Genomic DNA, 18,661 nt, shown 5'->3' with positions numbered 1-18,661 from the left:
GTTACTTATTAGCAGGAAGCTTCTTACCAAATTGATATCTATGCTTAAATACGCATCAAATAAACTACCTACTGTCAGACTCTCATGGTTTGTAACAACATTAGCTATTGGGTGATATTGTACCGGATTTCCTTCTTGCCTCCCTTGGCTCAACATCCTGCTGCCTGTGGTGTTTGTAAAGACTCCCATATATGTCAACCATACAGCCAGCATGAGACCAAATGGGAGGAAACTCTCCTAGAAAAGTAAAAATGAGGTGTTCTCCACTCTTACTCAATACAGCAGTTGAAGTCTTAGCCAAATAGTAATGGAAATGAAAAAAATGAAAGGATTTCAAATAGGAAGAAGTCAAATTAACCCTGTGTGCAGATGACATGTCCCTATACTTAAGTGCCTAAATGCCCCTGCCATTAAACTGCCATTAAGAATAGCAGGACATAAAATCAACAACAATAAGGAAATCATAAAATAATCTCATCCATAACAGCCTCAAAGCATACCTAGGATATGTTATACAAAATTCTTAAGAAATAATAGCAATATTCTATAAGCGTAAGGTTATTGTGTAATTTAAATTCTGATTTCTGTTTCAGTGTCCAGTAAACACTGCTCTCCAATTGTTCCCTGGTATGTCAAGAAAGCAGCTTATAGTCAATGGCTGGGCAGGGGATAGAACAGGGCTGGACTTCCTGCCAGCCATGGGAGGAGGAGTTAGAGGATGAAGTAGGGGATTCAGCCTAGGGGAGAGGTCCAAGAAAGATCAGAAGGAAGAATCTGGAGCCAAGGAAAGTGCAAGTATTGCTGAGATGTTTGCTTGGAGTAAGACAAGATAACATAGAGGGTTAAAATAGACATAAACTGCTCAAGATTGTGTGGCGAAGTTTATTTTTAAACAAATATAAAAGAGTCTCAGTTATTTCTGACTTTTCCATCCAGAAGTGTAACTGGTGGCAATGAATGGCCCCAAGCTTGCTGTTCCTCACTCTGTGTCTAGAGTCTTAGGATGCTACCAGGCTGTCATCCCTCCATCAGAGTTTATTTGCATATACGAAATACTTGAGGGGCCTCTCCAAGATCACCTCTGATCTTCTCGGCATTTCATCGCTGTGTGTGGAGGCTGACCCAGCTGGACAGCCCAGTGTTATTCAGTAGGCAGCATTCTACAAAATCGATTACACAGCAAAATTAGTATAGATCTTTTAAAAATTATACTCTGTCCCCATAGAGATGTTTAAGAACATCTGTGTTAACAAGCAAACTATGAGATCCCAAATGTTGTCTGTTTGTAATAAACATGACACAAGACACTGAGGGTTAATTAAAATATTAAAGAATAATGCTTTATTCTTTAATAAAGAATGAAGTAGAATTGAGGAGGGTAAGTATAATTGTCTTCTGAATCTAGACTTGTTTTTTTTTAAATACTCTATATCACTTTTTTCCCTTGCTGAATCAGATACACATAGTTAAACTGATGTATTGCTGAAAAACTAAAAAATAACTAGGAATAAGCTTAACCAAGGATGTGAAAACCCTTTACAATAAAAAACTTTTAAGCATCATTGAACAAAATTGAAAAAGACACTAGAAGATGGATAAACCTCCTATGTTCATTGATTGGCAGAATCAATATTATAGAAATTGCCATATTACCAAAAGCAGCCTGCAGACTTAATTTGATCTCCGTAAAAAGCCCAAAGATGTTCTCCACAGAACTAGAAAAAGTGCAATAATAGAATTCATTTGGAAGCACAAAAGACTGCAAAGAACCAAAGCAAACCAAAGCAGAACTCAATGGTGGAGGTGTCACAACAGCTGATTTCAAATTATACCACAGATCCATGGAAACAAAACAAACATAGTACTAACACAAACACAGAATGCAGAGCAAGAAAATAGATCCACACAGTGATAAACCAGTTACAGCCATCTGATCCTTGAGAGAGAGAGAGAGAGAGAGAGAGAGAGAGAGAGAGAGAGAGAGAGAGAGAGAACACATATAAAAATACTAATGGCCCTGGGAAACCTGGACTTGCACATGTAAAATAAAACTAGGTTCATATCGCCTACCTGGTGAAAATATTGATTCAAAATGCATCAAAGACTTTAATGTAATACCTGAAATTTTAGATTTCCTGGAGGGAGTGGGAAACACTTCAAGACATAGACATAGGTGTGGGTTTTCAGAGAAAGATTCCAACAGCTCAGGAAATAGGAGCAAGCACTGACAAACAGGACGACATGTCATTAACAAGCTGCACATCCAAGGAGACTAACAGAATGTAGGGAGCAGGTAAATTGGGAGAGGAAGCCACAACAAATGCTGATAGGGACTCATAGAGAAGGAAACCTTTATATACTGTTGGTAGTAATGTCAATCGTCCAGCTACTATTAAAATCAGTAAAAACTTCTATACGATCCTGCTTACATTATGGCAGCCTACAGCAGTGAAGATAAACAGCCTAGGTGTCCACAAGTGAATAAGAGGCTAAGGTAACTGTGTCATGCTTACACAGTGGAGTACTACTCATTACTAAAATGAAATTTTGTCACTTGGCATGAAAATTGATGCAACGGGAGATGACATTAAATGAAATAAGTCAAACTCAGAAAACCATGTATTGCATGTTTTCTCTCATATGTGGGACTTAGATTACATACACTTCATATATGTACATACATACATATATATATATGTACATACATAGAAGACTATTTACAAAGCGGAAGGATAGTAGAGGGAAGATCTGTCCATCAAAGCACGTGATATTGAAGAAACTGTCACTATAAATCTTTTCACTTTTTATGATGAATGCATAATGATAAAATTTTAAAAACATGTATTTGTAAGGATTTCTCATTTATAACAATAACTAATGAAAAAGTATGACCGTTTTCTAGATTGGTAACTGAATTCAAAAGGGTCCACTTCTGCCAATACAGGTTTCTTCAAGTTCTCGTTTAAATGATTGATACAACTATCACCTTACCCAGCCAGTGCCTTCAAACATTTTGAGGTCCAAAGGGTCTCCTTGGATGGTCCCGTCAAGAAGGATCAGGGAATGGCAGCTGGTCATGGCTGCACACAGCGGGCCCCAGGGCACAGTCTCGCCTGAGGCAAAACTGTGGACTGCCTGGAAACTGGTTAAGAAGATAATATTAAAATCTTCAATAAAGGTCATTAGCATGCTCCTCCTCTTAAATCTTACCAAGGCAGCACCCAGGTAGCTGCCTCTTACCCTTGGCCCCTTCGGTGACTTTCCTGTAATCTATACCATTGGTTCTTAAACTCTGGGCACAGCCCATATAGGACTAAGTAAATGACTGGGGGCTGGGGAAATTATGGCTACAGTGAAATGTTTCTGAATGTCAACAACCACAAACTAATCCGAAATCAAACGAGTGATGAAGCCAAGATACTTCGTGCAGTGCTAACCCACGCTGCCTCCCATGGCTTCACCACAGCCTTTGTTCTGGACACAGGACATTCCCGGGTTGCACAGTGCACACCAGTGCACCAGGCATAATCAAGCAAAGCCCAGAACGTAGACTACTGTTGCATTATAAATCGCAGCGTTTGCATTATACACACAAAACTTCCAACTACAGAACATGACAGTTTAGTCACAGGAAACAAAGACTCTTAATGTTTCCCCACTGTCATTCCTTAGCACGCGTTAGGTTAATGCACCTTTCATGGTATGATATTAGCATGTTTGCTTTAAAATTTGCTATTTGCGTTGCCAGGATCATGAGTTTCATTAGTAAAAAGCATTCAATTAATGTTGTCTTGGAGTCAGGACTGAACGATCTGGCCTTATACATATTTCTGTCTTTTTGTAATATGTATTTATGTAAGGCAGCCTTCTTAGTAGTGACAATTACAAGATCAAAGCACTGATCAAGACTCTTCAGAAGGCCTGGGCTCAGGTTCCTCCAGGACCCACTTGGCAGCTCACAGCCATTGGTACCAGCAGCTCAAAGGCATCCAATGCCATTTTGGGAGCTCCATGTTCACACCCGGTGTACATGGCTATGCTTGGGACCCAAACAGAGACATAAAATAAAATTTTAAAATCCCTTTAAACGTTAAAAGACAACAACAACAGCACTTGTCAAATCTGAGAAACCCCAAGCATGCTCCTAGTATATCGAATATTCAGCCAAGATTTGATTCATTATTTAAAAACAAGAACAGTCACCTTGTTACTACATAAATTTGCTTTTGTCTTTAGTACATGGTAAAACTGTGTGTATATAAAGCATAGGTTTAAAATAAATTTGTGATTCACTATCAGTAAGTGTTTGGTTTGTGTATTTATTTTTTGTGACTATGTACCCGGGGCTGCATACAGATTTCTTGGGCGAAAGGCATCACACTCAGACACATCATCCGGTAATCAAGGCTACCTATCCTAGCTCTATCTCGCCTTCGGGCTGCTGATCCTACCAAAATCCTCTGTGTTCTGATTCCAGAGGCCGACTAAGCTTCTTGCTCTGTCTCTACTTGTTCAGGGATTTTTCTGCTCATGGTCCTCTGCTCTCCTGTTTGTTTGTTTGTTTTCAGTGTTCAGCCAAAGCATCCTACCCACAGAGTAATGCTTACACAACCCTTCTTCGAGTTGGATATGGAGTTTTCCCTTTGCTGTAGACTACTGCTGGCCAATCAAAAACCAAATTTCAGGGGCCTTAGATATAATTACATGGACTTTTGTGACGTTGTATATAAACCCTGAGAGCTCCCTGAACAGCCACATACTCTAAGCAGCATTCATGAGATAACTGGGGCAGGAAGAAGCCTGCGTAGTGGTCCAAGCAACTGAAAGCAAGCAGAGGCTTTGAACTGATCCTTGTGAATCTATTCCTTGGAGTCTACCACCATTTCCTGAAACTTCTTTCCAGTCCACACACCCTGCCACTGAAGCCTCTTGTCCCCACTGACAGTGTAGCGACTTTTACTTAGGTTCAAGCTGAACGGTGATTAGGTTTAGTGGATTCTACCCCTTAAAAGCATCAGAGTGCTAGGGTCATGGAGAAAGATGGGAGTGAGGAGTATGAAAAGCATCTTCCCCTTTCATTGTCCTGGACCACAGGCACCCTGCTCCTCTGGGCAGAAGCCTAATCAGTACGTCTGAACAACCATAAGCAGACACACACGAATAGAGCTAGAAATCAAACTGTTTCCTGTGCTCAGCCTGGGCCATCTTCTGCAACATCCCCCTGTGTCTGTGCTGCACCTGGCCCCATCACTAGCTTGCTGAACCCTGTCTGAGTGTTTCTCTGACTCTCAAGATGCATTAGCCACCGTCTGGAGCCAAAGTAGGGGAACCAAGGCTGAAGAGCAGAGGCTATCACCAGTTAGGAGGCACAAAGCCACACCCCAGCCATGCAGGAAGGAGCTAGGATCACTCTCCCTCTGCTCTCCTGTTCTTCCCAGGGGCATGTATGTATCTATATGGTTATCTTCTTTGCTTTGTCATGACAGCCTTTAGGCCAGGTCTGTGAAATTTCTACCTAGATGTGCTTTAAAAATCTACCTCATATGCCATCATTTTCAGGGCGTCATCATTGATGCCCTAAAATTCAAAATCACTTTCTACCTTCCATCATCATGTGTCATAAAAATCGGAGCTGTATGTTATATTGGAAAAAAATTTTTATTGTTTTGTCTCCATTCTGATTTTTATGTCTTCATAGTAAAAATTTTTATGGCACGTGTGGTACATCTACGGTGAGTTCACTCGTGTGTCTTCATCCCATTAGACTGTGAACTCTACAAGAAGGCAATGGAACCTTTTTCTGGGTCTCTGAACACACCTGTCTGCCCGGCCACGCAGGATGCCTTGTAATCTTTAATTAACATGGTCTTGCTTTTTAATCACTTGGCCCCTTACTCATCTATCTCAGTCTATTCCATTTTTTTTCATGTTGAATGTGCAGATCTGCTTTCTTTGTCTGACTTGGGGCGCATTTAATTAAACGAGTTGAAATAAGTGGGAGCCAGTGTGAATCTCTCAAGGATGGATTTGAACTTTCCCACAGTGACCTAGCACCACACCTCCCATCTTAGAATCTTACCAGTTGCCAGCAGTCGGGACAGTCCCCCAGAGGTCCAGCCCATCTTCTGTGAGAGTTCCTGTCTGAATAAAAAGTGATAATTGATTTTTTTAAGCAGAATAGTTAAAGCTTTGATATCATGATTTAAATGAAATCTAAGCTTCCAAGAATCAACAGCATATCCAGTCATCCAAAACATTATTTATTAGCATCTGCATTTAGGCCCAGGATCCCCGGCAGGTGCCAGTTTCTATGTCATACTGTGCAAGAGCTTTCTTTGATCCTGCTTGTGTGCTGTTCTGTCTGCTGCTGCTGCTGCTGTTGTAGAGAGTTACTGCAAGCAGGAATTCAACAAGAGCCACCTCACAGCTGATTCTGCAGTGGGCACCTGATGCCTTTTCAAAACAGAACTGGCTTTTTCCTCTTTCCAACACCAGTTAGTCTACCCTTTGCCACTTGGTTCACCATAATTTTCTACAGCTATGGCCGATACAGGAACCATTCGAATCATAATAAAATGTTGACAAAGAACTTTCAGCCCATAGATAGGAATGGAATGCTAATAATAAACATTAATTAATGCCTGGAAGTGAGTTTTATTGTCAGATCAAGGTCAGGAAGTACTCTGTATTATGGCAAAGTATTTGTTAGTTAATGTAAGCTAGAAAGCAGATAGAACTGAATCTATTATGCCACTTTCAGTGTCCCAGATCGTCATTAGCAGCGTGTCTTGTGGTCTTGCAGCCTTAGGCTAACCACTCTGGGCCTGCTCAGAGTGTGTGGAGTGGCTGCTGCTGTTCCAGAACAGGTCAGGCAGACATGATACCCTTGAGCACCGACACCAGCAGCTCCCCCAGGAGCTATTTAGAGCCATCACCATTTAAAACACTGGGCTTCCTAGCTTCCTTTTTGATGGCATCATCTGTCGTCACAACACATCATATCGACATGATGAGTTACAGGCCTGGTTACCGGGCTCTTCTCCTCCTGACAACTGAGCAAACACAGGAGGGTCGGATCACGGTAAGCCACAGGTTGGAATACTAAACCAGAACCCAGAAAACCTTCCTCCACCAGCAGGGAGGTTGATGAGTTCCCCTAGGCATGTGGGAAAATAAAATCTACTCTGGGCCATGGTGGCACATGCCTTTAATCCCAGTACTTGGGCGTTCAAGGCCAGCCTGGTCTACAAAAGTGAGTCCAGGACAGCCGAGGCTACACAGAGAAAACTCTGTCTCAAAACAACAACAACAACCAACCAACCAACAAACAAACAAACAAACAAAACAAAACAAAACCAACCAAAAAAACCCACTGTGAGTCTCCAAATTAAAAGAATTTTTAAAATCCTTCTTTCTCGAATTCATTCATCTTTCCCTAAGACAGGCAACAGGCAGGCTCAGAGAGGCCACTCCCTCAGGGAGACTTTTGTAAAGGAACAATTTGCTACATTTCCCCCCTGCTTTCTCTAAGGTGCCAGCCTGCACATTCACTATCCAAATCCCCCTGGGTTGTTCTGTTTCAGAAAGAATTAGCAGCTTAATTCAAACTGAGATGTTTTCTTTGCAGAGGTTGGGGGGGGATGTGGCGGGGGGGGGGGGAGTTACACTTTTAAGCATCACTGTTTTGAGCATGAACACAGAGAGTTTTGGCAACAAGGTAAGAGAAATGGGACTTCTCTGTGTCAAGATGGCCTCACACAACAAAAATAACCTCAACTCGAAAGAAAATGAAATTATAGTTAAAGGTAAAATCTAAAGAGAATAGAAAGGAAAAGGAAAGACCTTTATCATAATAACGTTCAAGCCCAAGCTCAGGTTGAAAACTGAGTAGAGAAGCCATCTTAAAGATCATATAACAGGCTGAGGAGAAGGGATTAGGGGAGAGGGAGAGAGGGGGACCAGGAGGGAGGGAGGGAGGGTGAGGGAGGGGCAGTGGGAGGGAGGGGTGCATATAGAAACAAATACACTCAGAAGCCCAGTGATACAACACTAAGTGGAAGTTAATTGTGGGGGTGCTCTGTTGCAATAGCATGTACAATTATATAGTTCAAGCTTTTTACATCAAGTAACAATGGAGCCCCTTAGTTTGGGACTCAGGGTTAGAGTCCTCCTTTCGCCACACCCATCAGGTGTTGTAGCACTCCACCATGCTGCCAGGCATTATGGGATTCCGTAGAGTGGACAGGGATGTGGCCCCTCTGGCCACCTAGCAGATGATGCGTGAGGATGCAGAGAGAAGTATTACACAGGAAGTAAAACGGAAGCCCCCCCCTTCCCCACCCTGGGGGAAATTACATAAGGGGTGTGGCTTATAAATCGCCCTCTTGTAGTCTAGAGGCTTGTATGGCTGATGGACGTGTGTGTAAGAAGGGACCCTATCGAAAAACAAGGAGCTGCACTCTGACCCTGAATCTAAAGCCAAACTATTGCTTGGCTAACTCCTACCTGATGGATAATGAGCCCTGTTGTTGTTGTTGTTGTTGTTGTTGTTGTTGTTGTTGTTTGCCAAATAAAAAAAAGGAAGAGAACGAGAAAACAGAACAATCTAAGGGGCAGGCTGCTTTCACCAGAGGACAGCAGTGCTGGACCTCCTTACACACCTCCCCTGAACTCTCCAGATAAGACTATGACAGTCTTTTCAGTTGTCCCCAGGTGGCCCACTCCCTCTCTGGCTCTCTAGCTCCCCCCCCCCCCGCCCCCGGAAACTCAGCAAGAGCCACCTCACAGCCGTTTCTGCAGTGGGCACCTGATGTCTTTTCAGAACAGAACTGGTTTTTTCCTCTTTCCAGTACCAGATAGTCTACCCTTTGCCATTTGGGGACGCTGTTCTGGAAGGTTGTAGAACCTTTGGGCCTAGGTCACAAAGGTGATCCTGGATCCACTTCAAGTCTAGCTCTCGGCTTCTTGGGTGTGAGTACCACCATTGCCATCCCCGCCATGACAGACCGTCCCTGAGGCAAAGCAAATCTCCCCCTAAGTTGCTGCTTCTCAGTGCTGGGTCATAAGAACAAGAAAAGGAAATAATAGCCTCTTCATAAAGTTCCCATCACAAGAACAACAACAAAAACATTCTATAAAATTTTTTTGTCTCATGTGTTTTAAGACTTCACCTTCTCCTTCGAGACACGGCCCCTGCTTAGCTTGCTACATCAATCAGCCTCTTAGCATCATTTCACGGGAAAGTCCAGTTTCCAGTGTTTGGGTACCTTTTTTCCATCCTTACGCTCTGATCTGGCCATCTCTGAATCTGGGCCATTCCATTCTCTGCAGCTCAGAAGTGGCCTCCCGCTGGCAACTGGTAACACCTGCGGATGCTTGCTTGGGCCTCCATCGACACACAGCTCACAGTATGGCAGTTGTCTTACTCCCATGTTCCCTACATCCTCGGCTAGATGCTGTACCTCCCTCTTCCAAACTCGGAATGACCACTCATAACACTCCACAAGTACCATGTACAACATTAGCTCTTGAAGGATAAGGCTTTGCTAAAATATGGCCAAAGAGTTAATTAACTATTCAAACACAAATTAACCAAAACAGGGAAAGATCAGCCAAGTTCCATGGCACTACAGCCTGTCAAACAAGAGAACAGAATCTGGATATGCAGGCAGCAGGGGGGGGGGTAGGGGGGATAGGGGTGGGAGGCAGGGCAGGGGGGTGATGCTCAGGTCCCTCCTGGTTCCCATAGGAGAATTTTGGAACCTGCAGGACAACAGCAGTTATGCTCGCCCAGCATATAGTCTCCCTGTCACCTCTCCAGGCCCCTGAGTAGACATAATATGTTCTTAGCCTGGAGCCCTGACCCCTGAAAGAAGAGGAGAAAAGAGCAGAGGGAACAGTGTCAACACTAATTATTGTCAGCTCCTTGTTTTTCTTTTTAAGAAGCAGTGGCTGGAGGTGAATGGAATTTTGCTCATATAAGTTCCAGACAAGGCATTCCCAAAAAGTGGATGTTCCCCACTTTTTTTTTTGCTTGAAAAGGAAATTATTGAGACAAGAGACTATTACAAAAGATAAATGGGCTCAAAAGTACTAAATCTTTACCAGGGAAAGGAAACCATGTTGAGATGGCCACATGGCCACCCTCTGAGTCAACAAATTTGCTTTCTAGACTGTGACCTCATGCCACCTCCGTCCGTGACTACATTTGGCCTCAGTTTCTCCACCATAAAGTAGTTGTTCTAGAGGAGACAGTCTCTGGGGTCCTTCCCAGCTAGGCCATCCATCAAAACCACCAGCCCCCCAACCTGGAAAGTTTGAAACGCACTTTGTCAAAGCACACGAGGTTTAGCTGGCCACACATGTTGATTCTCTGTGGGGAGATGCAGAAAATTTTCTTCTTCTTCAGCCTTTTCTGGGCGTACACATTGCCTATGGTCAGGGCGGCTGGGAGGACGGGAGGCACAGTGGCACTGAGGAGGATGAGGGCCATGGTTACGGTCTCTCTCGGAGGGACCTGAAGAGGGGTAAAGGATGCACACAGGTTAGCCAAGCAGGGCAAGATGGCGCCTTCCTCCCGCCTGGCTGCCTCCTGTAGCACTTGGAAGCCCTAGATCTTGGCTCTGAGTATTCCTGGTGAGTTGGCTTTCTTGGTGAGGTTGCGTGATCTCCTCGTTGTCCTTAAAGAAAACACATGTCGACCCTACTAAACACCCATGGAGACCATTTTGACCCCTGTTCCAAGTCCCAGTGACCTCTCACCATTCCATGTCCCTCCACCTGTCCCCTGTTCACACCTCCACAAACCCTCTAAACTCCCAGGGCCTCACACGGTCACCACGCAGCTCACACAGGCGGGTCCTAGGCTATAATAGTTCACTTCCAAAGCTCTGTGTTAGTTTTTAAGTCTCTCTCCTGCGCCAGCCTCCAAATGTCCTCGGCGCAGGAGCTGTGGCTCATCATTTTTGAATCCCCGTTTGTCTGAAAGTCTGAAGCCCCGTTCGGTGTCTGGGGCAGAAGAGGTATTCAGTATTTAGACCTGACAAACACTGGGGCCAAAGCCTCCAAGATCACAGCACCTCAGTGTGTTCTTAGCTCTGGGGAAGCCAGTACTGAGATTTGTTTTTCCACACCGTGGCACACACGTGTCTGCACCAGATACATAAATCACATGCTTCTGACAACTGCTGCTTCCCTACCACCTCCAGCTACTCACACAGAGGAGTTTTGATGCTGCAGACTCAAACTTGTCTAATCCTGAACCAGTGCAGGCAGTGGCTGCCACAGGACCAAAGTTTCTGACCCTCAAGGTCTGGGATCCAGCTTCCAGCCTTTGGTGCGGATGTTGAGCCCTGTCCAGGAAACCTTCACTTCCAGGCTGGGTCAAGGCTTATTTTGCTTTACTAATTGGTACTTCCACTCTCCGGGTCAGACTGGCACACTGCATGACATTCTAGACTCAATGGCCTTGACATTCCACTTAGTTCTGTCCAGATTCTATTTTCTACCAGTGACAAATTCACTGAACTCCTTGGGGGCTCCCTCCCTAGAGCCTAAGACCAGTTGGAAATGACCGTTCAGAGATTAGGTTTTCACTGTGAGCGTTGACCAGTAACTCTTGGGATTATGTCATCGTCTACCAATATCCTGGCCCCTCCCACATTCACAAATACCCAGAATTCACTGGTACTACCAGTCTGGACCGTGCCCAGCCTCACACCCATGCTTTACTTATAATTTCCTCTTCTCCTTGACTGGCCCATAGGTGGGGTCCCAGCATGTCTAGGAGGCCACATCAACACACATCAGAATGAACTCTCATGACCAGAAAAACCCTCAGAGGTCACAAGTGGCAACACACATCCCACCCCCCAGGCAACCAGTGAAGGGAAGCGCCCACATGAACTTAGTACCCTGTTGCTTAAAAGAAAGTAGGTATCTGCTCAAGAAAGGAAAAGTGGATGCTTAACTCTGTTGCAGACACCAAACTGAAAGCATGGGCAAGCCACTTATGTCATGTTTGGGGTTACTTGGGATGCCACTTTCAAAACTGAATGGAAAATGTTAAAACTAGATGTGACAATCAAGATTGCCTTCATTCTGTCCTCTCTGTACCCCACTAGGTTTCTTCTTTAATTGCTTAGCCTCTTATGTATTTCTGTGCTCTGTTCATTTGTTTCTCATCTGATTAAGTGAGCATTTCCTATAAAGCTCTCTGGGCTTATATATTGTCCCTGCCAAATGTTGCAGCAGCCAATGAACTGTACATCAGTTTGTGTGTGTGTGTGTGTGTGTGTGTGTGTGTGTGTGTGTGTGTGTGTGAGAGAGAGAGAGAGAGAGAGAGAGAGAGAGAGAGAGAGAGAGAGAGAAACCCCGCAGAGCCAGCTGTTATTTCCAGCCAAGTCTTGCTGGAGATGTCAGCATAGAATATTTTTATAATCTAAGAAAGTTCTTTTGTTCAGCGCTGACTCAGAATTATGGGACCTAGAGTCAATTTTATCAAACCTCTGGAGTTAGGTCAAGCTCTTGAAAACCTATGACTGACAAGGCTTACTGGCAGTACTTACTTCATGGTACATATAGACACCTAGGCCATAGAAGAATCCCACAACACCGATGCAGGCCAGGAACACCATGAACTTGAAGGCATCGCTATACAGTTTGAAGTTCAGAGGTCGGGGGTAGAGGATGGACCTCACCAAGTCCCCTTTGGCTGTATTATAACCTAGGAAGATAACCACAGAGGAAGACATCTCAGCTCCTTTCCAAACCTCAGTAGCCACGTCACTAGCGTCTCAGATGGACACAGCATCGCTCTGGTCTAGTGGTGCCTTTGCCTTCCTTTTTCAAACTCACTGAGAGCAATCAGTTGCAGCCCCTATGCAGCTCCTCTTATTCTGGGAGTCAGAGCTTCAAGTGGTCCCCACAGTACAACCATCCATTCATCTGTAGAGTTAAGCAAACCCGGACTTGGAAGTTGAAAGCTGAGAAAATTGACCGAAGTTGGCCGGAGAAAATGGGATGCCAAGAGAAAACTTTGAGAAAGCAGGCATGTGTGGATGATAGATAACAGGTTAGAAAAATAACTGAAGATTTTAAAAAGCAGAAGGTCCAAGGCAAGTGATTTCTTTAAGAATACATGTGCAAGGATGGAATATTACTCAGCTATAAAAAAAAGCACAAGGAAATCCCAAAATTTGTGGAAAAATGGATGGACCTAGGAAGGATCATACTGAATGAGTTAACCCAGAAGCAGAAAGACTCATATGGTATATACTCACTTGTAATTGGACACTAGCCCAAGAGGTATGTCACATGAAAGTCTTCACTTCCCAGGAGATTGGGATAGTTGTGATGACATGCTATTGGGACTCTAGGTAAGAGAAGTATGGGAGAATAGGGAAATAGAAGGATCCAGAGGGTCCTAGAAACCTACAAGAAGAACATCATGATAGGTAGATCTGGGCCCAGGGGTTCTGCTCAAACTACTGCACCAAGCAAGGACAACACATGTAGTAAACATTGAACCCCTTCTCAGATCTAGCCAATGGACAGAACATTCCCCACAGTTGAGTGGATAGCAGAGACTGACTCAGACGTGAACTCTGGTGTCCCATATTTGACTACTTCCCCGTGGTAGGGAAGTCTAGTGGCACTCAAAGAAAGAATAAGCAAGTTGCCAAGATGAGAATTGATAGCCTATGACCATATAGTGGGGGAGGAGGTCTCCCTCTATCACAGACAGAGGGGATTGGAATAGGGCGAATGCGGGAGGATACAAAGGATGGGATAACAATTGAGATGAATCAGAATAAATTAATTAAATAACAAAATAATTTTAAAAACATGTGCGAGGGCTGAAGCTCAGGCTTCTAGGCATAGTACTCAAAGTCCTCTTCAACACCGTATACTTATATCTTCATAGACTGTTGTAACTATCCAATGGTCCCAGAAGCCCCTTGTGCACTCTATTTTGTGCCCTTCTTTCTAGCTCTTGTATTATTAGCTAAATCCTCCCTCGCCCTATCAGGCTTCATTTCAAATGCCACCTCATCAAAAAGTGTCTCCTGACTCCTATGTCCAAACTTGAACCAAAAGTAGCTTATTCCCTGCAATGCTCGGCCATATGACATCAATCACCATGCCATAGTTTAGTTAACCGAGTTAATTAAGTACATCTGTCTGACCCTTATATCATACCATGGCCTTAAGGAACAAACGACAGTTAACTTACATAGCATGTAGTAAATGCTCATTTTCTGTCTGACTTATTGACTAATATGACTGGCTGCTCTATGTTGTTAAATATGAATCAGTTTTCTAAGTATAAAGTGGCCTTATCCATATTTCTTGCTGGACACATGGGTTGTCGCAAACATGATCTTCTGGACTTTGGAGAGTAGGATCATAGTTTCCTCTAAGCTCCCATCTAAGCACCTTGGAAGCATGCATGGAAAGGCAGGGTCTCTTAATTCAGCTTCCTGCTACAGTGAAAGCATCATTGCTTTATAGGACTTTCAACATTAGTTTCTGTTTGGACACCTGGCTGAAGGATGCTCTAAAGTCCACTAACTTGTCTTAACGCAGAAGCCATATTTTAAATTAAGACAGTATTCATCTAGCATAAGTGGATTCACAAACCAAACTAAAGCATAGTATCAAAAAGTAAGATGTGGCTTTCCTCTATGGATGTGCGCAGCAGCACAAGCACATGCTGTGCCTGGACCAGGTCACGGGAGGCCTTGATTGTGTAATGTCATGTGAAAAATGAAAACAGATACAGCCATGAAAACATTCTAAGCACGGTGTGAATGTACCACTGCAAACGGAGCTGAGAAAAATGTGTCTGTGGTGACAGGCTGAGGAGTAGTTTAGAGAGAGATTAGAGCCAAAGCTGAGAGAAAACAGTCAAAGGAGTGCTTCTGGTATGGTAGTGTAGACTTGAAATGACGAAGCCTGCATAAATGCCAGCCATGAGGGGGAAGGCATGGCATCCGTGACTCAGCAGGTGGGAGCAGGGTCCCTGGGATTCAACGCCCATTTGGTCTGAGAGGAAGAGAGATATGAAGGATGGTGGATGCTAACATCTTGGCGAGACGTGATGTTGTTCACAGAGAGGCAAGGCAAGACAACGAGGTCATATCTCGACCTTTGGCCCTGACGTGTCTGCTGAGCACCCAGGTGGTGGTATGCAGCAAGCAACTCTTAGAGATGAAAAAAAACCCTTCGTGGTTGTTGTGACTGACATTGCTTTGCAGGGAAACACTCCAAGAAGCATCGAGGGAAAAGAGAAGCCTACAGCCGCAAGCCTTTTGGGAGATTTTCAATGTCTATGCACACCTCGCATTGCATAGAAGGGTTTAACAATGAATACTTGATGTAAAGTGATGGCAACTTAGAATCATAAGGGCCTGGTTAGGAAAGAGTGTGGCTGCTGTTACCAGAATATGGCAAAGTCCATAACCCTAAGCAAAAATTCCCACCTCCAAGTTTGATCCACTCACCTGTCTGCAGAACAACTGCTCTAACAGGTCCCTCCCCGGATGGCTTGACCTGGATCACTTCCGTCCCACAGAAAAGCACGTGTTTCCGGTAATCCTCCAAGCTGTGGGATTTCCAGGGCATGGTGTTCTCCATTTGAGGCAATGGTGTCTTTGTAACAGGTATACTTTCTCCTAAAGAAGGTTGCATTTTATTGATTCTGGGTAGTTACTCAGACTGGGTGGAGGCTGATTTCAAGAAGTTAACCCATAAGCAAAGCCATTTTGGCACTCATCTCATGAGTCAAAGGCCTCGTCGGTCGAGGAATGCCTGTGCCTCATGCAACGGTACGCTTGGTCCTAGTTTATTTGCTTAAATTCTGCGTATCGCTCCTTTATGTGAGATGTGTGGTCTGTTGTCATAATTTAACGAGCAGTTTAAATGATCACCTTGCCATGTTCAAAGCATCCATCACCCAGCATCACCGATCCAGAAGCTGTAAACATGTACTTGCTTATTTCGACATGCCTTTTATTTGGACACTTATCTATGCATCCGCACATTTCCCTGTTTATTCCACAAATGCCTTAAAGCGCTTACTCTGTGCCAGAAACTGCTACGTGGTGGGAATATAGTATGAACAGGAGACAGAAGCCCTGTCCTCGTCAAGGTCAGGGGCCCAAGCTGTAAAAGCACCTGAGCCAGATGACTCCTAACGAAGGCACCATTCCACTTTTTTTCTTGGTTCGGGTTTCAATTGCTGCGATGAAATGCCATGACCAAAAAGCAAGTTGGAGAGGAAAGGGTTTCTTTGTCTTACGTTTCCATGTCATACTCCTACCACTGATGGAAGTCAGGACAGGACCTCAGCAGGGCAGGGACCTGGAGGCAGGAGCTGATGCAGAGGCTACAACCGGGTGCTGCTTACTGGCTCATTCCCCATGGCTTGCTCAGCCTGCTCTCTTATAGAACCCAGGACCACCAGCCCAGGGGTGGAACCACCCAGCAGAATGGGCCCTCCCTCATCAATGACTAATTTTTTAAATTCTCTACTGGTTGGTGTTCAGGCTTGTATTATTTTCCTTATTGAGGTTCCTTCCTCTCAGATGACTTTAGCTTGTGTCAAGTTGACATAAAACTATCCAGCACACCATTATCCTATTCTCTATGAGAAAAATATTTCTTTCTCCTTGCTGTTACAAACTAAACCCCAGACTCGATTTCTAGATCCCACCAGAGTTCCAGTGGCTTCCAGGGCTAATCGCTATCAACGCTCCAACTGAGCAGGGCCCCTGTTGACCTCTCAGCCAACCCCTCAGTGCCACCTCGTCTCAGCTGCTACAGTCCCTGTCCCCTTCTCATGGGAGGTGACATTCTGTACCACAGAATGTAGGAGGTACAAAGAAAATATCCTAGAATTTCAAAAGGTCGCATTTTTACAGCCAACACCCCCCCGCCGCCGAGAAAATGTCGGTAATACATCATAGTCCTAAGACTTAAACCATTTTAAAATGTACTGGAACAAATTCAAAATTCCATCAGTCTCGTGTTAAATGTCCAATTATCAAAATAGTATGGCACCTTTCTCATTTAGAAAAGACGTTATATTGATTCTAGTTACATTTCTTTCTCGTGTCTCTAGGTAATAACGGAGAGCAAGAACGTTGTCATATGGAACTTTTCATACTTCTTATTTTACCCTATGGCACATAATAGGCTCCAAAAATATGTTTTCTGCTGAGTTAATAAAAGCAATTACTTAGGTTACTCTATTACTGATCTTTCACAGCTAGTTTCCCAGTGTGGAGTATGTTTACATCATAAGGTTTAAGAAGCTATAATACTTTTGTTATTGCAGTCTTAAATATCTCCAGCAAATCCCTTAAGCTGAGACCTGTCCTGACTCCATTTTCTTTAAAAACAGTGATGGTATCCATCCTCTGGGTAGATTTACCAATTGCATTCTAAGCGACTCTGCAGAAGCGACAGAACCTGTGGCGAGCCTCCAAATGACTGTACCGCGTTCTTTTTTAAACCAGACCTGGTAATAGGCAGACGCTTAGAGATTACTGCAACCAAAACAAGTAATCCAGAATACTGCTTTGACTAATATGATAGTAGCAACTAGTCTCCTTTTATAAATCCCAGTGAAATTGGAGACAGACAGATGCTCATCAAACAAAGTCACCTCGGGATACCGTTCTGGGCGTGACACTCCAGGCAGATAAATTTACACAGAGTTAACACTATTCATATAGTATTAAGAATTACATGCTTGGGACTTTCTGGCACGTCCAAAAAGAGATGTGATTCGTGTGAAAAACAAACTTAGAGTGCAAGGAGGTTGGAGTACGTTTCAGAAGGAAGTACTTTGACTGCGCTTTCTCAATTACAGTGATGTCGCCAGGGACCTTGAGACCTCAGCGTCTGTCAAAGGGAGATTCCCCCATGTCCCCACGGAGCTGGATGTCACTTCATGCTGACAATGCTTGAAATGTTTATCGCATCACTGGGAGCATTTGACAGAAAATGATCCGCCAGTGGGGCAAGTTTCCCTGTATCTTGCTGATCCCAGCACAGTGCCTGGCACACAACAGGCATTCCAGAGCGCGTATCAAGTAAACAGATAAACTAGCAAGAGGAAGGATGGATGAAAAGAAGTGAAAGAAAGGAGAGAGGAAGAGTTCTGGTTCTACCCACTGCTTACAAGCTTGTGTGGCAGAAAATCAATTCAGAAAGACTGCAGAGGAAACATCCTGTGTGTCCATCTCAGGTCAGTGCATCTATCCTAAACGTCAAGGCACTCAGTTCTTTCATGAATAGGGGAGAGGAGGAAGAATGCCGCCCTCTCACCTATGAGCATCCCCGAGAGAGGCCAAAGGCACCGGCTAGAAGCATAGGCTCTGGGAAACAAGGCTTGGGTGTTTTTCTTCATGAAGCAGTTGTCAGGAGTGTGTGCCGTTTCTGGCTTTCATATTTCCCACTTGCGACAGAAACCTTCTCAGCCTCTCTCACTGCTGGATCCCCCAATAGATTTTCCTGCTAATAAACTGGTGAAATCGGGGAATGAGCAGCCGAACAAATGCACCCGGATCTCAAGGGCGCTACTTGGATTCTGTACGTGTATCGCAAATCACTTCCCCTCTCTCGGCCTCCTATTCACCCGCCTCGAAAGAACTGC

At 44.2% G+C, this 18,661-nt stretch overlaps 1 protein-coding gene across 2 annotated transcripts in view; it reads right to left on the bottom strand.

Moving 5' to 3' along the window:
- Positions 1-18,661, bottom strand: part of ATP13A5 (ATPase 13A5) — a 120,540-nt gene that overhangs the window by 57,286 nt on the left and 44,593 nt on the right. For both annotated transcript variants that reach the window (XM_084802635.1, XM_084802636.1), the window contains exons 10-14: positions 15,504-15,674; positions 12,567-12,724; positions 10,328-10,516; positions 6,080-6,141; positions 2,992-3,142 (exon numbers count right to left, since the gene is read on the bottom strand). In XM_084802635.1, coding sequence (XP_084658761.1) covers positions 2,992-3,142; positions 6,080-6,141; positions 10,328-10,516; positions 12,567-12,724; positions 15,504-15,674 — 731 coding nt within the window. The remainder of the gene's footprint in view (positions 1-2,991; positions 3,143-6,079; positions 6,142-10,327; positions 10,517-12,566; positions 12,725-15,503; positions 15,675-18,661) is intronic.

Source organism: Acomys minous (assembly GCF_964271855.1).
Source record: "Acomys minous genome assembly, chromosome: 11".
NCBI lineage: Eukaryota > Metazoa > Chordata > Mammalia > Rodentia > Muridae > Acomys > Acomys minous.
This window is presented reverse-complemented; position numbering and strand designations above follow the sequence as displayed.